Below are 18874 nucleotides of genomic sequence, written 5' to 3'. Positions count from 1 at the left end.
AACACTAGTTTCGTCAGTCACAGTTTTACTGCCTTCTTCACCGTCACTACTACATGACAACATGGTAGTGTGATGGTCTGCAGTCCTTAAGATGTCATTAATATGCAACAAGAACAGCAGAGGACACAGGACATTGAGGTACCCCAGATATTAGTTTTACCGTGTCCTGTAATCCGGTATGCGGAATGGCATTTGGACATGTTTGAACATTTGGACATGGACAGTGACACCTCGTTGCCTTCGTCTAACTAGAATGCCTTATGGACATGTTTTTGTGCTGATTGATCATTCTTATCGAAAAAGAATTCAGTGCCATTCCACTCAGTGAAGGTAGATGACTAGCAAAGCTGTGTATGTGAGCCTCTTATTGGCAAACTGTCTATTACTGTGCGTCAAACACCGCGTGCACGTAAAAGGAAGGCAAGGTGCGACTAGCCGTTCTGTACCTCACCACACTCCGAAGGCGCACACAGCTTCACTGTAGCCAAGGCGATCGTGCGTTGATCGACGTCCCACAGAGCAGTAATGGTTGTGAGGTCACTCGAAAACCACAAGCGATCACACACAACACAGGCCACACAAAATTCGTTCCCCACAAACTCCCTCTGAAACCTGGCCGTTGCTCCTGTGAAACATTCCGAGTTTGCGAGATCAGGGCCACATGGATGGTTCACATTTCTTTCCGCCTCACGGTCCTGATGGGCAGCCCGCTTAAGGGACCGCCACCACGGGAGAGTGGAAGGAAAGGAGATACGCAAGCGTTTGGAACGCCGACAGAGAGAGGGCTGTGCAAACGTAGACAGGCCGACATGAGTGAATGTGTAGTACCTGTTCTTAGCAGCTTAATATCTGATATTATAATATGATGATCTACACGGCTAGATAGAGGCACGCAATTTTTTTCCCAGCGCCTAGCCACATACAGCTTCGCTGTAAAAGGAGGAAATGCCAAGCTGTTATGATTATGCCGCTGTGGAAAATTCACACAGAGGTAATTCGCACAGTTGCAATAATTGATCTCTGTTTGTCTCGTTGAGCTCTGCACCACCAGTCCAGCCATTCCCATTTACGACTCACCAACTCTGCAATCCATAAATGATACCGTATACGCTAAAACTCTATTAGAGTGAAAGAGTCGGAGTATTGCCCTTCTATTTCAGTGAGCTGTTTTTGGTTATTTAATTATATGCAGCAATCCAGGATATTAATGTTCTCACCAGCCAAAATTTGGCATCAACCTTAATTTAATTTAGTCTTTGTAAAGACTATGATGTTTATCACAAAAGTAACCTGTGTTCTTAATTATTTTTTGAAATTAGAAACAGTGGCTTCATGCGCACATTCTATTTTGTTTTTCTGGTGCAGCCACATCTGGACGTGCAAGCCTGACATCCTATGAAGATAAATATTTTTGTTGTGTGGTGGAAGCAGACATCTGGTGTCCATGGTGAGTGTTCGATAGTCAAGGACGACAATGAAGAAAAAAGGAAGAACAGTCGCCCAGCAGCAAAGCAGCCGCTAGGGAGGCCCACTTGCCCCCCTGTTTGTTTTTCACTGCGAGCAGGTAACCATGCAGCAGTCTCAAACTGGGAGGTGACAGGTGCACCTTTTAAAAGAGAAGGCGTGAAGGCTTGATCACATATGAACCAGAGAACAGATTCTGCGTGTTGTGTGCTTATTGGCGGACTTGGATTGGTCTGATACGGTCCATCTCGTTTTTCAACTGAAGTCTAGGATCAGTGCATGTGAGTGCATGTTTGAAGACTCTACATGTGAGCTGTTCAGATCACAACGAAGCCGGTGATTATAGGAATGTGCGCCTTCGAGTGCCCTTCAACTCCAACGACTTCCTTCTATGGCGAGAGCCACAAGCGAAGCCCTCTCGTTGAGAGAGTCGAGCAAGCAACGAAAAAATTTCGCGAGGAACCTGCCAAGGTCAACTTCCGCAACAGCCTCCTTGGACCAACTGTTGTCTGGAAGTTACTACCTACGCAAGCTCAAGCGCTGACCATTGCTCGAACTCTGGACGATGACGTGCGGGTGTTCTCCTACGAGCTTCAAGAGAGCGATGTCCCTGGGAAGCGTGCGTATCTGGTGACCCATCCACTCCACTTGTGGAACGTGCTGCAAATGCGCCGGCCTTCGGATCGCTGCATGTACGAGGTGATTGCGGAGGATGCACCATGCAAGCTCTACTTTGACCTCGAGTTTGAGCGCAAGCCTAATCAAGGCAGAGACGGCGTCGCCATGGTCGAGCATTTTGTTGACTCCGTGTGCCGCGAGTTGGGAGATCTCTTCGGGGACCGCTGCAGCCGAGACGATGTCCTCTGGCTGGATTCGAGCTCCGCAGAGAAATTCAGCTGCCACCTCATTTTTCAGAGAACACGCATGTTTAGAGACAACCGCGAAGCCGGTGCCTTTGTTCACCTTGTGTGTGAGAAAATGAGGAAAGGTTCTGTGGCACCAAAGTCTGCCTTGGCTGCTTCCCGGGCTCGCCGGGCAAACCCTCTCGTGCTTAACAAAAACGGCAAGGAAGTGCTTTTCTGTGACGAGGCTGTGTACACGCGCAACCGCAACTTCCGTCTATTTCAGTGCACAAAGCTCAAGAAAGACACGCCTTTGGTGCTGTCTCAGAACGACTGCTATGTCCGTTCCTTAAGGAAGCAGCCGGAAGACAAGGACATCTTCCTCGATAGTCTCGTCACATGGCCACCTCAACAGACCGGTACACATCTGCTGACACTTTCTGTGGACTGTGCTGTAGCAAAATTTCCTGCATCTGTGACAAAGAAGCAAGGCAGCTTTACGTCACTTAGCTCACCATATCCAGACGTTGATGAGTTCATTCGAGGCGTCATTGCCCCGCGTGGGACAATCCGACAGGTGTCGCACTTTGCCGACACTGACACGCTGGTGTACGATGTGCAAGGCTACCGGTATTGCGAGAATATCGGGCGCGAACACCGCAGCAATGGTATCATGTATGTGGTTGATGTGAATGTTGGCAGCTTCTACCAAAAGTGCTACGATCCTGACTGCCGAGCGATATCATTTCGTTCGGTGCCTCGTCCCGTTCCACCCGAGTGCCTTCCGTCCTTCTGGCTCAGCCAAATCCCTGATGAAATGCTCAGTGCCTGAGTGGTTTTTGCTTTGAATAAATTTCTCCGGTGAAAAGCTGTTATAATTGTCTGTTTTCGCCATAGAACTCAAATCAAATTTGCATATGAAATGTGTGTAGGTAAATGCGTTTTTCTTTCTTTTTAATATTCAATAGTTGTCTTGCAGAGATTCTATAGCAGCTTTTCGACCAATATACAGGGACATGCGTATCTTGCTTACAATTAAAAAATAAAACATTTTGCGCTTACCACGGCATTGTTCTTGCTCAAATTCCTCTGAAAGAAAGCATTTGGAGTCTTTCCGCTATTTTGTTACTTGACTGCTTTTTGTTAAAAAAAAATGGTTGCCTTCATCTATGGCAGCGCAAGCTGCTGTTGAGACAGGCTAGCATAAATTTGTGTTGCAGCCTTTCGGCAGCTGCATGACAGCAGCCATTCAGGGAGTGTTCCCGCATGCTGCCCACTCATATGGAACAAGTCTTTCAGCAGCCGTCGAGCTTGTGCCACCGCCTTTCAAAAGTGTGATATTTCGACAAAATTTGAGCAATAATATTGCAGCAGTAAGCCGAAAATCTTTTTTTCAAAAATGTTAAGCGAAATATGCATTTCCTGCATTATGCATGTCCAGTACATATATTACTGTGCAAAGACTTTTTTTTTTTTGCTAAAGGGACTGTTTATCGTTTTTCATGGTCCTCAGGGCTACCAGATTGTGCTAGTAATAGACAAATTGGAGTACTTCTCATCCGAGTTGGCTTCAAATTAAATGCGCCTTTGGCTGTCGGGTCAATTTTGAGCTAGATTTCTTTCTGAAAACTAGCCCCCCACCCTTTAAAACGCGTCTTCTCTACAGCCAAGTGAGCTATGTGATGAAGGGGCAGGCACCATATCATCATTTTACTGGATGATTATTTGAAATAGTTCCTGGGATACCAGATTTGGTAACAGCAAAAATGTAGCCAATGGCCTAGCACCTTGCTTTGCTGATCAATTTAGCAAAGTGCTGTAGTAATCAGCTAACATCCCTGTTTTTGAGGTGCAGCTACCATAATAGTACCGCATTTTGTCTTGTGTTTTATGAAGTTGTCATTAGGTAAACAATGCTGTATGCCCATTATTGGTCAGCATATTTATTAATGGATGCTTTTTGTGTGTTCTTCATAGAAGTGATTCGTCTTTTGCCTTGAGAAAAACAAGACTGCATTTTTTTTTATAAAGTGTGCATTTTCCCTTGTAAGTCTGCCTGCGAGCCTACATTGCTGTACTCCTTGAATTGGTGCTGCGAGTGAAGGGAAAGAGTGACACATGGCATTTTGTGGCCATATATGTGTACTTAAAGGAGTAATGACAAAAATTTTCGATCTTGTTTTTTCTGCTGCAATAAGTAGCTAATGACCCAGTAATCACGGCACCAAACATAATTAGCTTCAGAGAATGACAGGTAATTATTTGGAGTCTTGTATGTAGCGACTAGGCCAAATTTTGGTTTCAGAGAGATAGCCAAACATGTAGTTTCTAAATAAATACTAATATGAAACTCTATGGCCTCGGCACTCCTCCTGTAACGTCACCACACAGCCCGTCTGCCTCCGCTAGAGGTGCCATCGAAAGAAATAAAGCACAATACTGCAGCATGTTCGAGGGTATACCTCCGGAATTTATTTGCATCCAGTATAAATTTAGTACTGCCGTGATTAAGGAACTAAGACAAGTTTTTCCACATCAACTTTGGCATTTGGAGTAAAGCTGACAATGGGGCCCCCATAAAACAAAATGCACTGCAGAATTTGGGTCTAGAAAGACGATGCGCCGGAAAAACATCTTTCTTTTTTCAGTCTGTCACAGACAGCTGTGCAATTCATGTCACACATATTATTTGGCATTGGTTTCCACTAACATTCGAACACACAACACTCACATTAATAACTCACTAGCTTAATAAGGAAAATCTGCTGAACTTCACAATGCTGAATAATTTTTAAAATTTCCTGAGAAGTCAAGACAACATAGCACACAGTTCATATATTGTATGTATTGTAGCACACACATTCACGAAAACAGCACACGTCATTTTCACTTGAGGGTAATCAACTTTCTCTTTTTCCCATTATTCTTTTCTTTGTTTATCTTGTCGTTCTTGAAGGCTGCGTAATTCTTCAGCAGAGTGTTTACTGCTGGATTAAGGACATTCTTTAACGTTGACTCTTGACTGTGACCTGTTGCACAAATGTAGAAGTCTTCACTGTCACAGAGCAAATACTTCTTCACACTTAGAAGTCCAGCTCTCTGATTACTCTCTACATGAAACATATTCTCACATTCTTTGCCTGTAGCATGTTCTAGCACAATCTTGGTTCACAGCACACATGAACGACACATGGCTGTGGAAATTTCAAGCCGCCTCTGCTCATATTGTCACGTGGAGTGACGTGTGAAGAACACAGTAGCAATACTGTGATAGACGAAACTAACTTTTATTGGGCGAACCTGTGCCCACAAAACAGGCTACACTCAAAGAACGGTCTGTGGGTAGTAGGCCGTTGTCCTGTGCCTTGTCTGACTGTATTGCAAAATGGCTTGGGTGAGCTCCGCTGTAAAGGCCGTTCCTCTGTCGGTAATGAGGACTTCTGGGGCGCCATGTCGCAGCAGGATGTTTTCGACAAAAAATTTCGCCACTTTGGTTGCGCTGCCTTTCGGTAGAGCTTTAGTTTCAGCGAAGTGGGTGAGATAGTCCGTCGCCATGACGATCCACTTATTTCCGGATGTTGATGTCGGAAACGGTCCCAACAAGTCCATCCCGATCTGCCGAAAAGGTCGGTGAGGAGGCTTTATCGGCTGTAGTAGTCCCGCTGGCTTTGTCGATGCTGTCTTGCGTCGCTGACAGTCTCGGCATGTCTTGACATAACGGGCGACATCGGCTGTTAGGCGCGGCCAGTAATACCTTTCTTGTATCCTTGATAGCGTCCGGGAGAAGCCGAGGTGCCCGGTGGTCAGATCGTCATGTAAGGCGCGCAGTACTTCTGGACGCAGCGCCGACGGAACAAGAAGCTAGTTGACGCGGACTGGTGAGAAGTTCTTCACGACTAAATTGTTTTCAAGCGTGAAGGAAGGTAATCCGCACTTAAATGCCCTGGGGACAACGTCGGTGTGCCCTTCCAAATATTCGGCGAGGCCTTTTAGCTCCGGGTCTGCCCGTTGTTCAGCGAAGTCTTCCGCGCTTGTCATTCCAAGGAATGCATCGTCATTCTCGTCATGTTGCGGTGGCGGGTCAATGGGGGCACGTGATAGGCAATCGGCATCGGAGTGTTTCCGTCCGGACTTGTAGGTTACAGTAATGTCGTATTGTTGTAGTTTGAGGCTCCACCGCGCCAGTCGTCCTGAAGGATCCTTTATATTCGCTAGCCAACACAACGCGTGATGGTCGCTGACAACTTTGAATGGCCTGCCATATAGATAAGGGCGAAATTCAGGGGTAGCCTGAACGATGGCGAGGCATTCCTTTTCGGTGGTAGAATAGTTGCCTTCCGCTTTTGGCAGCGACTGGCTAGCATAACGTATCACCTGTTCGACTCTGTTTCTCCTCTGGACTAGAACGGCACCGAGGCCTAGGCTACTGGCGTCAGTATGGATTTCTGTATCGGCGTACTCGTCGAAGTGCGCAAGTACCGGCGGCGACTGCATGCGTCGTTTGAGTTCTTCAAATGCGTCGGACTGCGACGTTTCCCACTTGAACTCAACACCACATTTAGTTAGACGTGTCAACTGCTCAGCGATGCGTGAGAAGTCCTTGTCAAAGCGCCTGTAGTAGGCACACATGCCAAGGAATCTACGCACTGCCTTCTTGTTGATGGGTTGCGGGAACTGTGCGATGGCAGCTGTCTTTTGCGGGTCTGGGCGGACACCAGATTTGCTGATTACGCGGCCTAGGAACAGACGCTGATCGTAAGCGAAGCGGCACTTTTCCGGCTTCAGAGTGAGCCCTGATGACTTGATGGCCTCTAGTACTGTCGAAATTTCCGGCGAAGACGACGACGTCCTCCAAGTAAACTAGACAGGTCTGCCACTTCAATACTGCTAAAACCGCGTCCATTAAGCGCTGGAACGTTGCAGGCGCCGAGCACAGTCCGAATGGCATAACCATGAACTCGTAGAGGCAGTCTGGGGTGATGAAGGCCGTCTTTTCGCGATCTCTTTCATTGACTTCTATTTGCCAATAGCCAGACTTGAGGTCCATCGACGAGAAGTATTTAGCGTTGCAGAGCCGATCCAATGCGTCGTCTATCTGTGGGAGAGGGTATACGTCTTTCTTCGGGATCTTGTTCGGATGATGATACTCGATGCAGAAACGTAGGGTTCCGTCCTTTTTTTTCACCAAGACTACAGGAGATGCCCACGGGCTTTTGGACGGCTGGATGATGTCGTCGCGCAGCATTTTGTCGACTTGGTGCCTTATAGCTTCACGTTCTCGCGTCGAAGCTCGGTATGGGCTCTGGCGGAGAGGTCGAGTGCACTCCTCAGTTATTATGCGATGCTTTGCGACTGGGGTTCGTCGAATCCTTGATGATGTCGAAAAGCACTCTTTGTATCGTCGAAGTAGACTTCTGAGCTGTTGTTGCTTAATCGTGGGGAAACTTGGATTTATGTTGATGTCTGGCTCGGGAACTACGGTCGTCGGGGTAGATGCGGCAGAATCTGAGAGGACAAACGCATTGCTGTTTTCCAGAATTTCCTCGATGTATGCAATCGTAGTGCCCTTGTTGATGTGCTTGAACTCCTGGCTGAAGTTTGTCAGCAACACTTTCGTGCTTCCTCCGTGCAGTCGAGCGATCCCTCTTGCGATGCAAATTTCACGGTCTAGCAATAGACGTTGGTCACCTTCAATGACGCCTTCTACATCGGCAGGTGTTTCGGTGCCGACGGAAATGACAATGCTGGAGCGTGGCAGGATGCTGACTTGACTTTCGAGCACGCTTAAGGCGTGGTGACTACAAGAGCTCTCCGGCAGTATCGCACAATCTTCCGACAGTGTTATCGACTTCGACTTCAGGTCGATGATTGCGCCTTGTTGGTTCAGGAAGTCCATGCCAAGGATGACGTCTCGTGAACACTGTTGGAGGATGACGAAGGTGGCAGGGTAAGTCCGGTCATGAATGGTAATTCTTGCCGTGCAGATTTCAGTCAGCGTGATGAGGTGTCCTCCAGCGGTCTGAATTTTAGGGCCTTCCCACGTACTCTTAACTTTCTTCAACTGGGTGGCGATGTGTCCACTCATGATGGAGTAATCCGCCCCTGTGTTGACTAATCCGGTGACTGCGTGGCCGTCGAGAAGCACGTCGAGGTCGGTGGTTCTTTGTCTTGCATTACAGTTCGGTCTTGGCGTCGGATCACGACTGCGTCGCGTTGACCTGTGGCTGTTGTGTGACGTCGTCAGGCCGTCTTTCATCGTCGCATTCTTTGCTTCCAGACTTTGTCGGGACGGCGGCGTGTCGTTATGTCGTCAAGGTGGTTTTTTTGGCGTCTTCGACGGCGGCGTAGGATCTTCGTTAGTTCGACGAACAGCAACCGCACCTCCATCGGTTGCTGCTTTTAGTTTTTCGGATATGGGCTCGCTGACCGGCCCGGGGCTGGGCCCGTGCATGGTTGGTGCTGCAGCGACAGGTAGCGGCCTGGTGATGGCGAGCGCGACGGTCGTCGAGGGCGTTCACCTTGCTGCGGGCGCAGAGCATTGACGGCGAAACCTCGCAGTCCCATCTCCCGGTATGGGCATCATCGGTAGACATGACCCGCTTCTCCGCAGTGGTAGCAGAGCGGGCGGTGGTCAGGAGAACTCCAAACGTCTGTCTTCCTCGGGTAGCTGCGTGGGGCGATGGGTGGGCATGGCTGGTGGCGGCGGTCGGCGGAATTGCGGCGTTACAGGGCCCTGGGGGCGCGGTCGCGGAGGAGGACCTTGACGGCGTGCGACGGCGGCGTAGGTCATCGCTTCTGGCTGGGGTTGCGGTAATTGAGTTTGCACCTCCGGAACTCCAAGCGACCGCTGAAACTCATCTTTCACAATGTCAGCGATTGAGGCCACTTGAGGCTGCGACGACAGGAAAATCTTCTGAAGCTCCTCTCGTACGACTGCCCTGATAGCCTCGCGTTGGTCGTTGGAGGCCAGTGATTGAACTCCGGCGTAGTTTGTAGAGTTGGTGCGGCGGTCGAATTGCCGGTTTTGCACCTCGAGTGTCTTCTCGATGCTGGTGGCCTCACGAAAAAACTCGTCGACGGTCTTCAGTGGGCTTCGTACCATTCCGGCGAAAAGTTCCTCCTTCACACCACGCATGAGTAGGCGGACTTTCTTCTTCTCGGACACTTCAGGGTCGGCGTGGCAGAATAAACGGCTCATTTCTTCCGTGAAGATCGTGGTTTTCTCATTAGGTAGCTGCACCCCGGTTTCTAATAGCGCTTGGGCTCGTTCTAGGCGTACGATGCTTGCGAATGTCTGCAGGAAGGCGCTTCCGAACAGGTCCCAGGTCGTTAAGGTGGCTTCTCGGTTCTCCAACCACGTCCTGGCGGCGTCCTCCTATGCAAAATAAACATGTCACAGCTTGTCGTCGCTTTCCCAGCTGTTAAATGTAGCCATCCTCTCATATGTTTCCAGCCAGCTTTCCGGGTCTTCAAATTTGGATCCGCGGAATGTCGGTAGTTCCCTGTGCTGTTGAAGAATTATTGGGGCCGCTGCGGCTGCCATTGTGGATGTCTTCTGGGTTGTTTCTGGACGATCTTCTTGGACTGTCTTCTTGGTCGTATCTGGTAGAAGACTGTGTTCCGGGGGCAGCTGCTGTAGCCGGCGGCTTGCTCGGTGTTCTTGGACGACGTTGGTGTTCTCTTTGCAGTCCGGGCTTGGATAACGGCTTGTCGGGGGCGTCCGGTACATGAACGTAAAGCACCTCCACCAGATGTCACGTGGAGTGATGTGTGAAGAACACAGTAGCAATACTACAAAAGACGAAACTAACTTTTATTGGGCGAACCTGTGCCCACAAAACAGGCTACACTCAAAGAACGGCGAACAGAGTCGGCGATCGTCAAAATCTGATCTGCGGGTCAAGCGCGTTGGCTTTTATAGATCGGTCGTCGAATGTTCCAGATTAACCGCTGGGATCCGCGTGTCTTCCACAATGTTCTACACTATTCGCATCGCGCATAGATGCAATCAGATTACACAAGTTGCGGTGAAAGACAGTGGACGGAACCATCGATAACATTCCAGAAGCTTCTTTTACATGCAGGCGCGTCCTGCGCTGTGCAATGACATTTGTTCGGCGGCGAAATGTGGTCGCCAGACAAAGTTAAGTACACATGTCAATATTATCAATCGGCACATGCTCACTGCATTCAAGCTCTCTCTCAGTAATTGTGAATAAATCACAGCAGTCATTGCAAGGCTGGTGCTTCAAAGCAGCATAAACACAGTAGCCAGTGATGTACACCAATGCCGGCATGTCTTCCCGGGGCTTCATTAGGTCACAGCTTCTTAGCTTTCTGTTATATTTGTCAATCAGCATTTCAGCGCACGTTTCTTTGCAAGTGTCAGTGGATGCTGGCATATCTGGCAAGATCAGTGTGTTCTGGAGGCAGATCTTTGCCTCAGCCCCAAATACCTGTGTGATCGACACATTGTAATGGGACCAACACAGCTTGCGGTACTTTCCAAACCGAGCTTCGAGGGGATCGGTTTGAAATTTTCCAAGGAGAACGTACGTAAAACCGAGCTTGTCCAAACAATATCTTGACACCTCGATCAAGGCCGGAGAGCTGAGTGGGTCTCCTTTGTCAATGAACCTGTGTGCCCACACCTACTTTTCCAGTTGTCAAGCCAGGTAACAAATGTGTCGAGGAACTGCAGCTGCTCACCATTGAGTTCACGTACTGGCTCTGGCCACACATCTCTCACTCTGTGTCCCTTATGGGGAAGTCTTGACGTTGACGATGCTCCACCATCGCACAATTAGGTCAACGAAATCTGCAGTACCATCTGCAAGCGTCGTATGCAGGGTTTCACCTCTTATCCTCAAAGCAGATGAAACAAAAGAGTTAAAAATTTGCAGAGCAAGTTTCACCTTCTGCCTCTCAATATTTGTGGGGTTTAATGCTTTATACGTTAGCCCAAAAGCCACTTTCACAGTATTAGTTTGTTCCGCCTGATGAAGCTGTCTGAGTGATATGATCGAAGCACCCTTCATTTTCTTGCTTTCTGTGGTTCCACAGGGATAAGATGGGTAATATAGACATTTGTCAGGATTTTTTTTGTTTAGCCAATTGTTTCTGGTACTTTTCAGCAAATGCACAGAGTCAACAATATGAAAGAGTGGCTGCTGCGGATTAGCTGGATGGGGGTAAACAATTTTGAGCTTCTGGGCCACACTGAACATAGCCATTACTTTCTGGTTAACGGAATTATTGTCTGTGATGACTGCAACGATATGAAGGTCCGCTTCTTCAAGTCTCAAGACTACTTTTTTTACAGTTTCATGCAGTTTCTCCGCAGTAATTTTTGACACTGGAAGGATGTGTGCAACATCGTTGAACGGTGACAGGAGAGACTGCACTATAAATACATGCACTGTCTTAGCGAGTTCAGAGCAGTTCACAGCAGCCCCTGTTATGCTGCCACCCTTGTATTCAAAGAACTGCTGTAGTATATTACATCTGCCATTAATGTTGCATTTCTTTCATGTGCTTTCAGCAGACGCCTTCCTTTTCATATATCTTAGGAAGCCCTCTTCATTTTGCTCCTTTAAAGGACTAACATCATGTGCACCACAGACACGCTTGATTGTTTCAGTATGAGGCAACACTAACTTTCCACTGCTCCTCAAGAGCTTGTAGCCATGCAGTTAAATAGTGTACAAAATGCTATACAACACCAAGAGTTCCGCAGAGTACCAAACAGCATTATTCCTCTTCATGAGGAGATGACACTGCTCTTTGAGGAACATCACAGCGCCCATCTTTTCGTCCTCCAGAAGGTCTCCACTTGAAATGTCATCAAGAAGTGAGATCATCAATTTCAGTGCAACCTTTCCTTTGTCCACTTGTGGTTCTCCTTTAGTGTAGTGGTCCTAGACATTAGCCAAGAGCTGAACAAGCACGCGGAAACCGTGGATATGATCCGGGATCTCAAAACACTTGTCAGATGTAAGACGAGCACCTCTCCAAAACACACGCACAGACATATCCGATGACACAGTCACTTTTCCGTCGTCTTGATGTCCTGAGGCAACGTCTTCCAATCGTGCCCCCGTCTGTTCGTCAGTCGTTTCTTTCTATTTCCATTTTCTCTGCTGTGGGGTGCACAATGGCAGGCACTGACCGAAGAATAGGCAGCCTCTTACTGCTGGGTCCTTTGTTCTCTCTGTTGCGGTGTGCCGTTAGCGGCCACCGGCGACCATTTGGCCATGTAATGTGTCTCAATTAGACTTAGATTCGGACATGTTGATAAAACTGGTCCTTGTATCGAATGCCAGCTTAATAAATGTTATTTCTTCTTTCCCGAGTACTTTGCCTAGGGTCTCCTTTGCTCCGCGCGCAGTCTCGCCTTCCCGGCTCTAGCCAGGGCCGTGGGAGCGCATACGCGCACAGCGGCGCGTCGCCACACGGAGCGGGCGGGAGCAGGCACGGACGCGGCGCCCGTTGTATGCATAGCGGCTCGGAGTGCTCGAACCGCGGTGGTCGTCCAGCGTGCGCGATGTCGGAGCGTGCGCGCCGTGAGCGTGGTTAGAAGACCACAACGTCAAGTCAGTCTGCAGGCTATGCACAACCAACTACATATTGTGATGTGTGGTGCGCGACACGGTGCGGTGTTCGGGACGGTCAGGAGCAGACGACACTGAGTGCACGCGCGCCGAGGTGGAAAGAGGAAAACAACGACGCCGAAGAGCGTCCGGCACGAGAACGCGCGGCGCATGAAACAACAAAAAGAAGAAAAGCAACCAATCGGAAAAGACCACGGGGAGACAGGCAGCCAATCCGAGAATGCCGAATCGGCCAGACAAGAAGAAAAAGCCTGATGCGCTGGCAGAAGGAGCGGACCACGGAGGAAGGAAACTAAGGAGAGGCCCTACCCCCTCCGTGCGCTAGGAGAAAAGTGTGGCGGAAATGACGTATAGGTTCTCATTTTTTTTTTGCTGCTTTTTTATTTTTTTTGCTGCATGGCCACGCCTTTTGGGCCACAATGGCGGCGTTGTTCTGATTTTTTGAGCGCTCACACGTGTTGCTCTGGTAGGTTTCGTGCCGTGGCAAAGGCGCTGTGTGGGCGGGTTTGCGTTAGTCACCGTGTCTTGTTGCGCTGTGTTACCTGCACCGTGCTCTGCCGGATGTTGCGCGAGCGTGCGCGAAACCACGCGCAGCGCAGCGTGGTTTCGCGAAAGATGTAAACAAGAGAGGAGGGTGGCACAAAAGGCGGAGCATCGCCATGAGCAACGCCAACTTCCGGCTTCACTTTTGCTTCACAAAGAGTGACGTCAGGGCCTCTCCTTAGTTTCCTTCCTCCGTGGAGCGGACACTCGAGGACACGCAGGGAGACGCCGGGAGAATCCCAGGAAGCGGCGGCAGGAGGAGGTCAGTCAACCACCGGAGCGGGCGGTGAAGACGGGCCGTCGGGTTCCGGACCCGAGCCCACCATAGAGAAAGAAATTTCAGCAAGAGCGGACACTCCCATAGAGCCCAGCGGCCGAATTGACTGTAGCACACCAAGCGGATGTTGTTGACTCCTTCCGGTTTCGGTTTTGGGCGCGCGCGTTTTGAACACCAGTTGGTACACGCCGCGCCGGCTCCGCTGCTCGGCGCGGCATCTTTTTTTTTTCTTCGCTTCTGCTGAACCTCGCGTGGCCTTGGCGTGGAATCGTTTCATTATTACGTAGAAATGATTGCGATTGACCTTTACAAGACTGCACCGAATTTGTCAGGTGCAATTTCATAAAGAAAACGAAAGACGTCTTCTGAAATGATGAAATGTTTATTTTGCTCTATATAAATGCTCGTTCCGGGCTTCTTCTGCATTCATCGAAAGTTGTGGCACCAGGTAAGCAGCAGTCGTTGCCGTACGATGCTCCACCGGATCCCATCAGCTGAAAGTAAATTACGAGCATGTATCATTTTGGCATATTGACCTAACAGGAGTATTTCGTGTAGAGGCGAAACGTGCGTAAGTGGTGAATGAGCGGCATTACAGATAAATTCACTTTTACGTACATTTCGCAGCAAAGACTCCTCCGAAACAATGCCATAAAATCTGAACATCCGATTTTCAAGCACCCCTCCTTTCCCTGGCATTATTTCATGCACTTTAAGTGCACAAATACACGGGTGACTGCGCGTTTCCAAAACAACTTGGCCTCAGTCGACACGATGGTACGCCAAGTACACAAAGGTGGCTACAACACAGGCTCAGCCAGACCATGTTACACGCTCGCAGAATGCCTTCTAATCGCACTCAAGTCAGACTCGTGGGTGCAAAGCCTGTTTTCAGTCGCTCATAATACGTAAATGTCATGTTCTTGAGCTCCTCCGTGTTATCTTTTACGCGTCCTGCCGGCGCATGCAACACTCCCGTGTTATCACTCTCGGCAATCGCTCGTCGCGTTTTCGAGAAGCGTGAGTACCGAAATAAGGTATATCTTGTTGCAGGGCTATAAAATGCGTCACAAACTTGTCCCACTAAAATTCAGTAACTCACTATGGCCGGCTTGCTTTTTTGCTAACACCTTCACAACCCCAGGCGCGGCGAGCAAGCCTTAAGATATCCCAAAAAGTTACCAGATAAATTACAATACTTTTTCGGGTCAGAGAATGCGTCACGAACTTCTACCAGTAAGATCCAGTACACGCGAAACTAACTGCGGCACACAGCCGAGCTGCTTTTCGCTAACTGCGTCAATAAGCCGGGCGCGGCAACCGTGCTTCTAAACTACCCCAAATATAACGACGCTAGTTACAATAATGTTGGGGGCCACAGAATGCGCGAAAACTTGTCTGTCTTAGGCGCTACGACGCAGTACACGCATGTACAGGGTCGTCCTTTATCAAAGGGAACACGCGAGCGCGTGGCCTGTGCTCTGCAGAGGCTGCTTAGAGCGCCAGCAACAGGCAGCAAGGGGAAGCACGTCTGCTGATAGCGCCATCTCTTGGCGACCAGAATAAGCAGGCACGACTGATAGACAAGCGGCTGTGACTGCCTTCCACACCAGGTGGATGCACAACAAGCGGGACCTGCAACCAGACGCTGCTAGCAAACCGCACTTGGTCAACACCACCTAGTCTTGGTACGGTTGCACATTGGAAGCTTGCAAGGACCAACGTATGCCTGCTAGCTAATAGGCAGTCCCAGCGTATTTCAATGCGTAAGCATTCTTTGGCTAGTACCAAGCAAGATCTGTCCGCCAAGCGAAAAGTATAATGCCTTGTATCTGCACAAAAATGCGCAATGTGCGAACTTTCGACATTTAATTATTATAATAATGTAGATGTAGATTATTGGTAGCTTTATAAGCGATGAGGAACAATTAAAAAAAATGATTAGAGAGAATAACCCTAGAGATACACAGGGTCCACAGAAAATGCATGGAGAAGCCAACCTAGGTAGAGGTAGGCCAACTTGAAATTTGGCGGTAAGCCAACATAAATTTGGGAGTGGGCCAATTTAAATTTTGGGATGAGCCAACTTAAGATTTGAGGATGTGCCAACTTGACATTTGGAGGTGGGCCAACTTGAAACTTGGGTGTAGGCCAATATAAATTTGGCGGTGGGACAACCTATATTTTGGGGTGGGCCAGCCTAAAATTTGGTGGTGGACCAACTTGAAATTTTTGGGGTGGGCCAACTTAAATTTGGTAGTGGGCCAAATCGCAAAAATGGGGGTGGGCCAACTTATATTTGGGGGTATGCTTATGCACGCTTTGACAACTCCAGTAGAGTTCCTGCGTACTTTTCTTTTGCAGTACGGAGCCCTGGCTGCCCACTCCCCCCCTCCCCCCCATAGCATGAATAAACCTCACCAGATTTGTAGCGGTTTAGGACAGAAATGCACTAAAATAAAACTTCAGCTTAGGTAAATAAACATATTTTATTTATTATTCAGGCTTAGTTATTTCTATAATGATGGCATTTGGCTAATTAATTCATTAACCTTAGCTAAAGTTATGGCGAAGGTGTTTATATCTGTAATTATTAATATTACTTATTTAGGTCTAACTATTCTCAATAAACCCTTAATTCTTGATAAGGCTCTGTTGATTTAGCCTTAGTAACTTTTTATTCGTCTAATAATTTTGCACAAGTTGATTTTAATTAGCCTCAATATTCCTAATTACCCTCCAATAATCGCCGTTACATTTAACTATTTATATTGTAACTAATCTTATACGTCTTTATTAACTTTACTTACACTTATACCTCTCAGTACTCACTATATATAGTCAAAATCATGTCTCAGTCATAGGTATTCATAAGGCATTCTCATATACACCTTCGTAGGACATCATGTATATCTATGCATGCAGTGCATCGTGTCACGCGTTACAGACAGAGAAATGCACGGACAAAGTTCCGAGGGAAGAAGCCCTAGAATGCTTACGCATTAATATAGGTACGTCAGGAGTACCTAATAACTACCGGGCTTATGTTGCCGCTTCAACATTTCCAGTGCGCTTGCGTATCCAACGCGGTTTGCTAGCAGCACACGTTGCGCTGCAGGCCCCGCTCTTTGCGTAAGTCATGCGAGGAGGGAGTGCTCCAGCTGATTCTAGCAGGCGCTTGCCTATCGGCCATGCCTGGTTATTCTAGCCGCCAACAGATGACGCCACAAGCAGACGTGCTTCCCTTTGCTGCCTGTTGGTGGCGCTGTAAGCAGCCTCGGCAGAGCACGGGCCACGTGCTCGCGCGTTCCCTTTCATAAAGGACGACCCTGTACACGCGCAAATGCCTCACACGGCCGAGCCGGTTTTCGCTTACTGCGTCAATAAGCCGGGCGCGGCAAGCGTGCCCAAAACCTACCGAAATAAGTTACAGTAATGTTGGGGCTCATAGAAAGCGTCGCAAACATCTCCCAGGACGAGGCATTAACTCAAATTAACTGCGCCAGGACGGCGGAGCTGTTTTTCGCTAACTGCGCCACTCGAACTAAGCCTAAATGTGCTTAAAATGCGCCGCACACTGTCAAACACAATTTCTCACCTTGCCGTAGTCCAGTAGTGCAGTGGTGCCGTGTCGAAATGCAGACGATACGCAAGAAAAGCATAGAGAAGGCCGGGAGCCCAAAAACATGGGCTATATCCAAAACAGACGGGCCGCCGAGCACGCGAGCTTCGCACGTACGGCCGGCCTCGTTCACTCCTGCGGCTTGTCTGGCGCATGACGTATGCACGCGCGTCTGGCGTGCCGCTAGCTTGTTGCTAGGCAACGCAACGAAAAGTTGCAAAGTGTAAGTTCTTTTACACGCAAAACTTTTTCACTTTTAGTGGGAAAGAATAAAAAAAGTAAAACGTTGTCTGGAAGTTTATTTCACATTCTTTTTTTTTCTGATGCTCGCGTCAACTAACGGATGTTGTTGAACTAGGCGTGACGTCTTTCCTGTTGCCAGTTTTTGAAGAGTGTCCCCTCTTGTTGAATTTCTTTCTCTATGAGCCCACCAGGACTTCACCCGACCGGGGCCTCCTGCCAACCTGTTCCTGTGCGTCGCCCGTCTACCTGAGCGTGCCGCCAGCTCTTCAAGGCCGGTGAGCTTCTGCGCCAGTGGGCAGGACGAGAACAGTCGGGCTTCGGGCCCGAGTTCTAAGCCAGCTGCCCGGCCAGAACGCCACCCCCGTCTGTCGTGCCGCCTGCTGCCCGAGGCCGGCGTTCGAGCTTCTGCGCCCGTGGGCGAGACAAGAGCCGTCGGGCTACGGGCCCGAGCTCTACATCCAGCTGCCCGGCCAGAACGCTGCCGCCGTCTACTCCTGCCACCAAGCCGCCCGCTTTACCTCGCCTAGCCAGAGCTGGCGCGCTCATGTCGCTCGCCCGGTCGATCAGCTTGTACCGCGACCTATGGTGAGACCGGCGCCACTCCTTTCGCTAGCTTGTCGCCGCGTCGAGACTGTGACGCGTCCCCGCTCTCGTGGCAAGCTCGGACTTGCGTACTCGTTAACCGCATGCAAGCCCCATGTGTGTTTCTATCCGCGATTATGCCTATTTGAATGTTTGTTTTCTGTTTTCTATTTTCTTCTACTTATTCTAAGCTTTCTTTTGTTTGATTAAAAGTCTTTTGTGTGTGTTCAAACCAACGGCTTTGTCCTCAATTGGGTTCTCGGAGGCTCCGCCTAAGAGAACCAACCGAACCATTGAGTACACGAACCTTTGCCCCATATTAGAGGCATCACACATATGCCTTCTGTTCAGACAAAGAACTTCTCATTGTAACTGATGAGGATGGAATGGGCAAAAAACAAGAGCAGCAGCTCCATTAATCTGGTTTCACTGGTATCGGCAGTGTTTTGTCAGCGTGCATCGCCATACTCCCCACTGCCTTCTTGGGTGACATCAGCTAGGACCTGCTTGAGGCAAGGGGTAATAGACATGTTTACAAGCTAAAAATGCATGCATGCATGGAGAACACATTGTATCCAAAAAAGTAGGCACTTCACAGGGGCACTGGAGAAGGAACAGATTATTGACAGTGGGCAAAGACAAGCTTCTTTGCTGCTAAACACCCAACACTGTTGCCATGTAACGACCTCTG

The 18874-nt window shown here is 48.9% G+C and overlaps 2 protein-coding genes and 1 long non-coding RNA gene across 3 annotated transcripts in view; 2 read left to right on the top strand and 1 right to left on the bottom strand.

Annotated features, from left to right (window-relative positions):
- The window catches only part of LOC142560931 (uncharacterized), a 122711-nt gene extending 121214 nt beyond the window's left edge, over nucleotides 1-1497 (top strand). Inside the window, exon 6 of the mRNA XM_075673356.1 lies at nucleotides 1366-1497. The gene's annotated coding sequence lies outside the window, so the exon portion shown is untranslated. The remainder of the gene's footprint in view (nucleotides 1-1365) is intronic.
- Nucleotides 1498-1812: 315 nt separating this feature from the next.
- On the top strand, nucleotides 1813-3582 carry LOC142560930 (DNA-directed primase/polymerase protein-like). Its single transcript, XM_075673354.1, has one exon. It carries the CDS (start codon nucleotides 1813-1815, stop codon nucleotides 3136-3138), a length of 1326 nt encoding a protein of 441 aa, XP_075529469.1. The 3' UTR covers nucleotides 3139-3582.
- A 10515-nt stretch (nucleotides 3583-14097) lies between these two features.
- LOC142560929 (uncharacterized) lies at nucleotides 14098-17501 on the bottom strand. Its single transcript, XR_012823473.1, has 2 exons — nucleotides 17335-17501; nucleotides 14098-14230 (listed from the first exon to the last, which is right to left on the bottom strand). It is a non-coding gene; the product is annotated as an uncharacterized LOC142560929 (long non-coding RNA).
- Nucleotides 17502-18874: the final 1373 nt, after the last annotated feature.

The sequence above is a fragment of the Dermacentor variabilis genome, chromosome 10 (assembly GCF_050947875.1).
Source record: "Dermacentor variabilis isolate Ectoservices chromosome 10, ASM5094787v1, whole genome shotgun sequence".
NCBI classification, from domain to species: domain Eukaryota; kingdom Metazoa; phylum Arthropoda; class Arachnida; order Ixodida; family Ixodidae; genus Dermacentor; species Dermacentor variabilis.
This window is presented reverse-complemented; position numbering and strand designations above follow the sequence as displayed.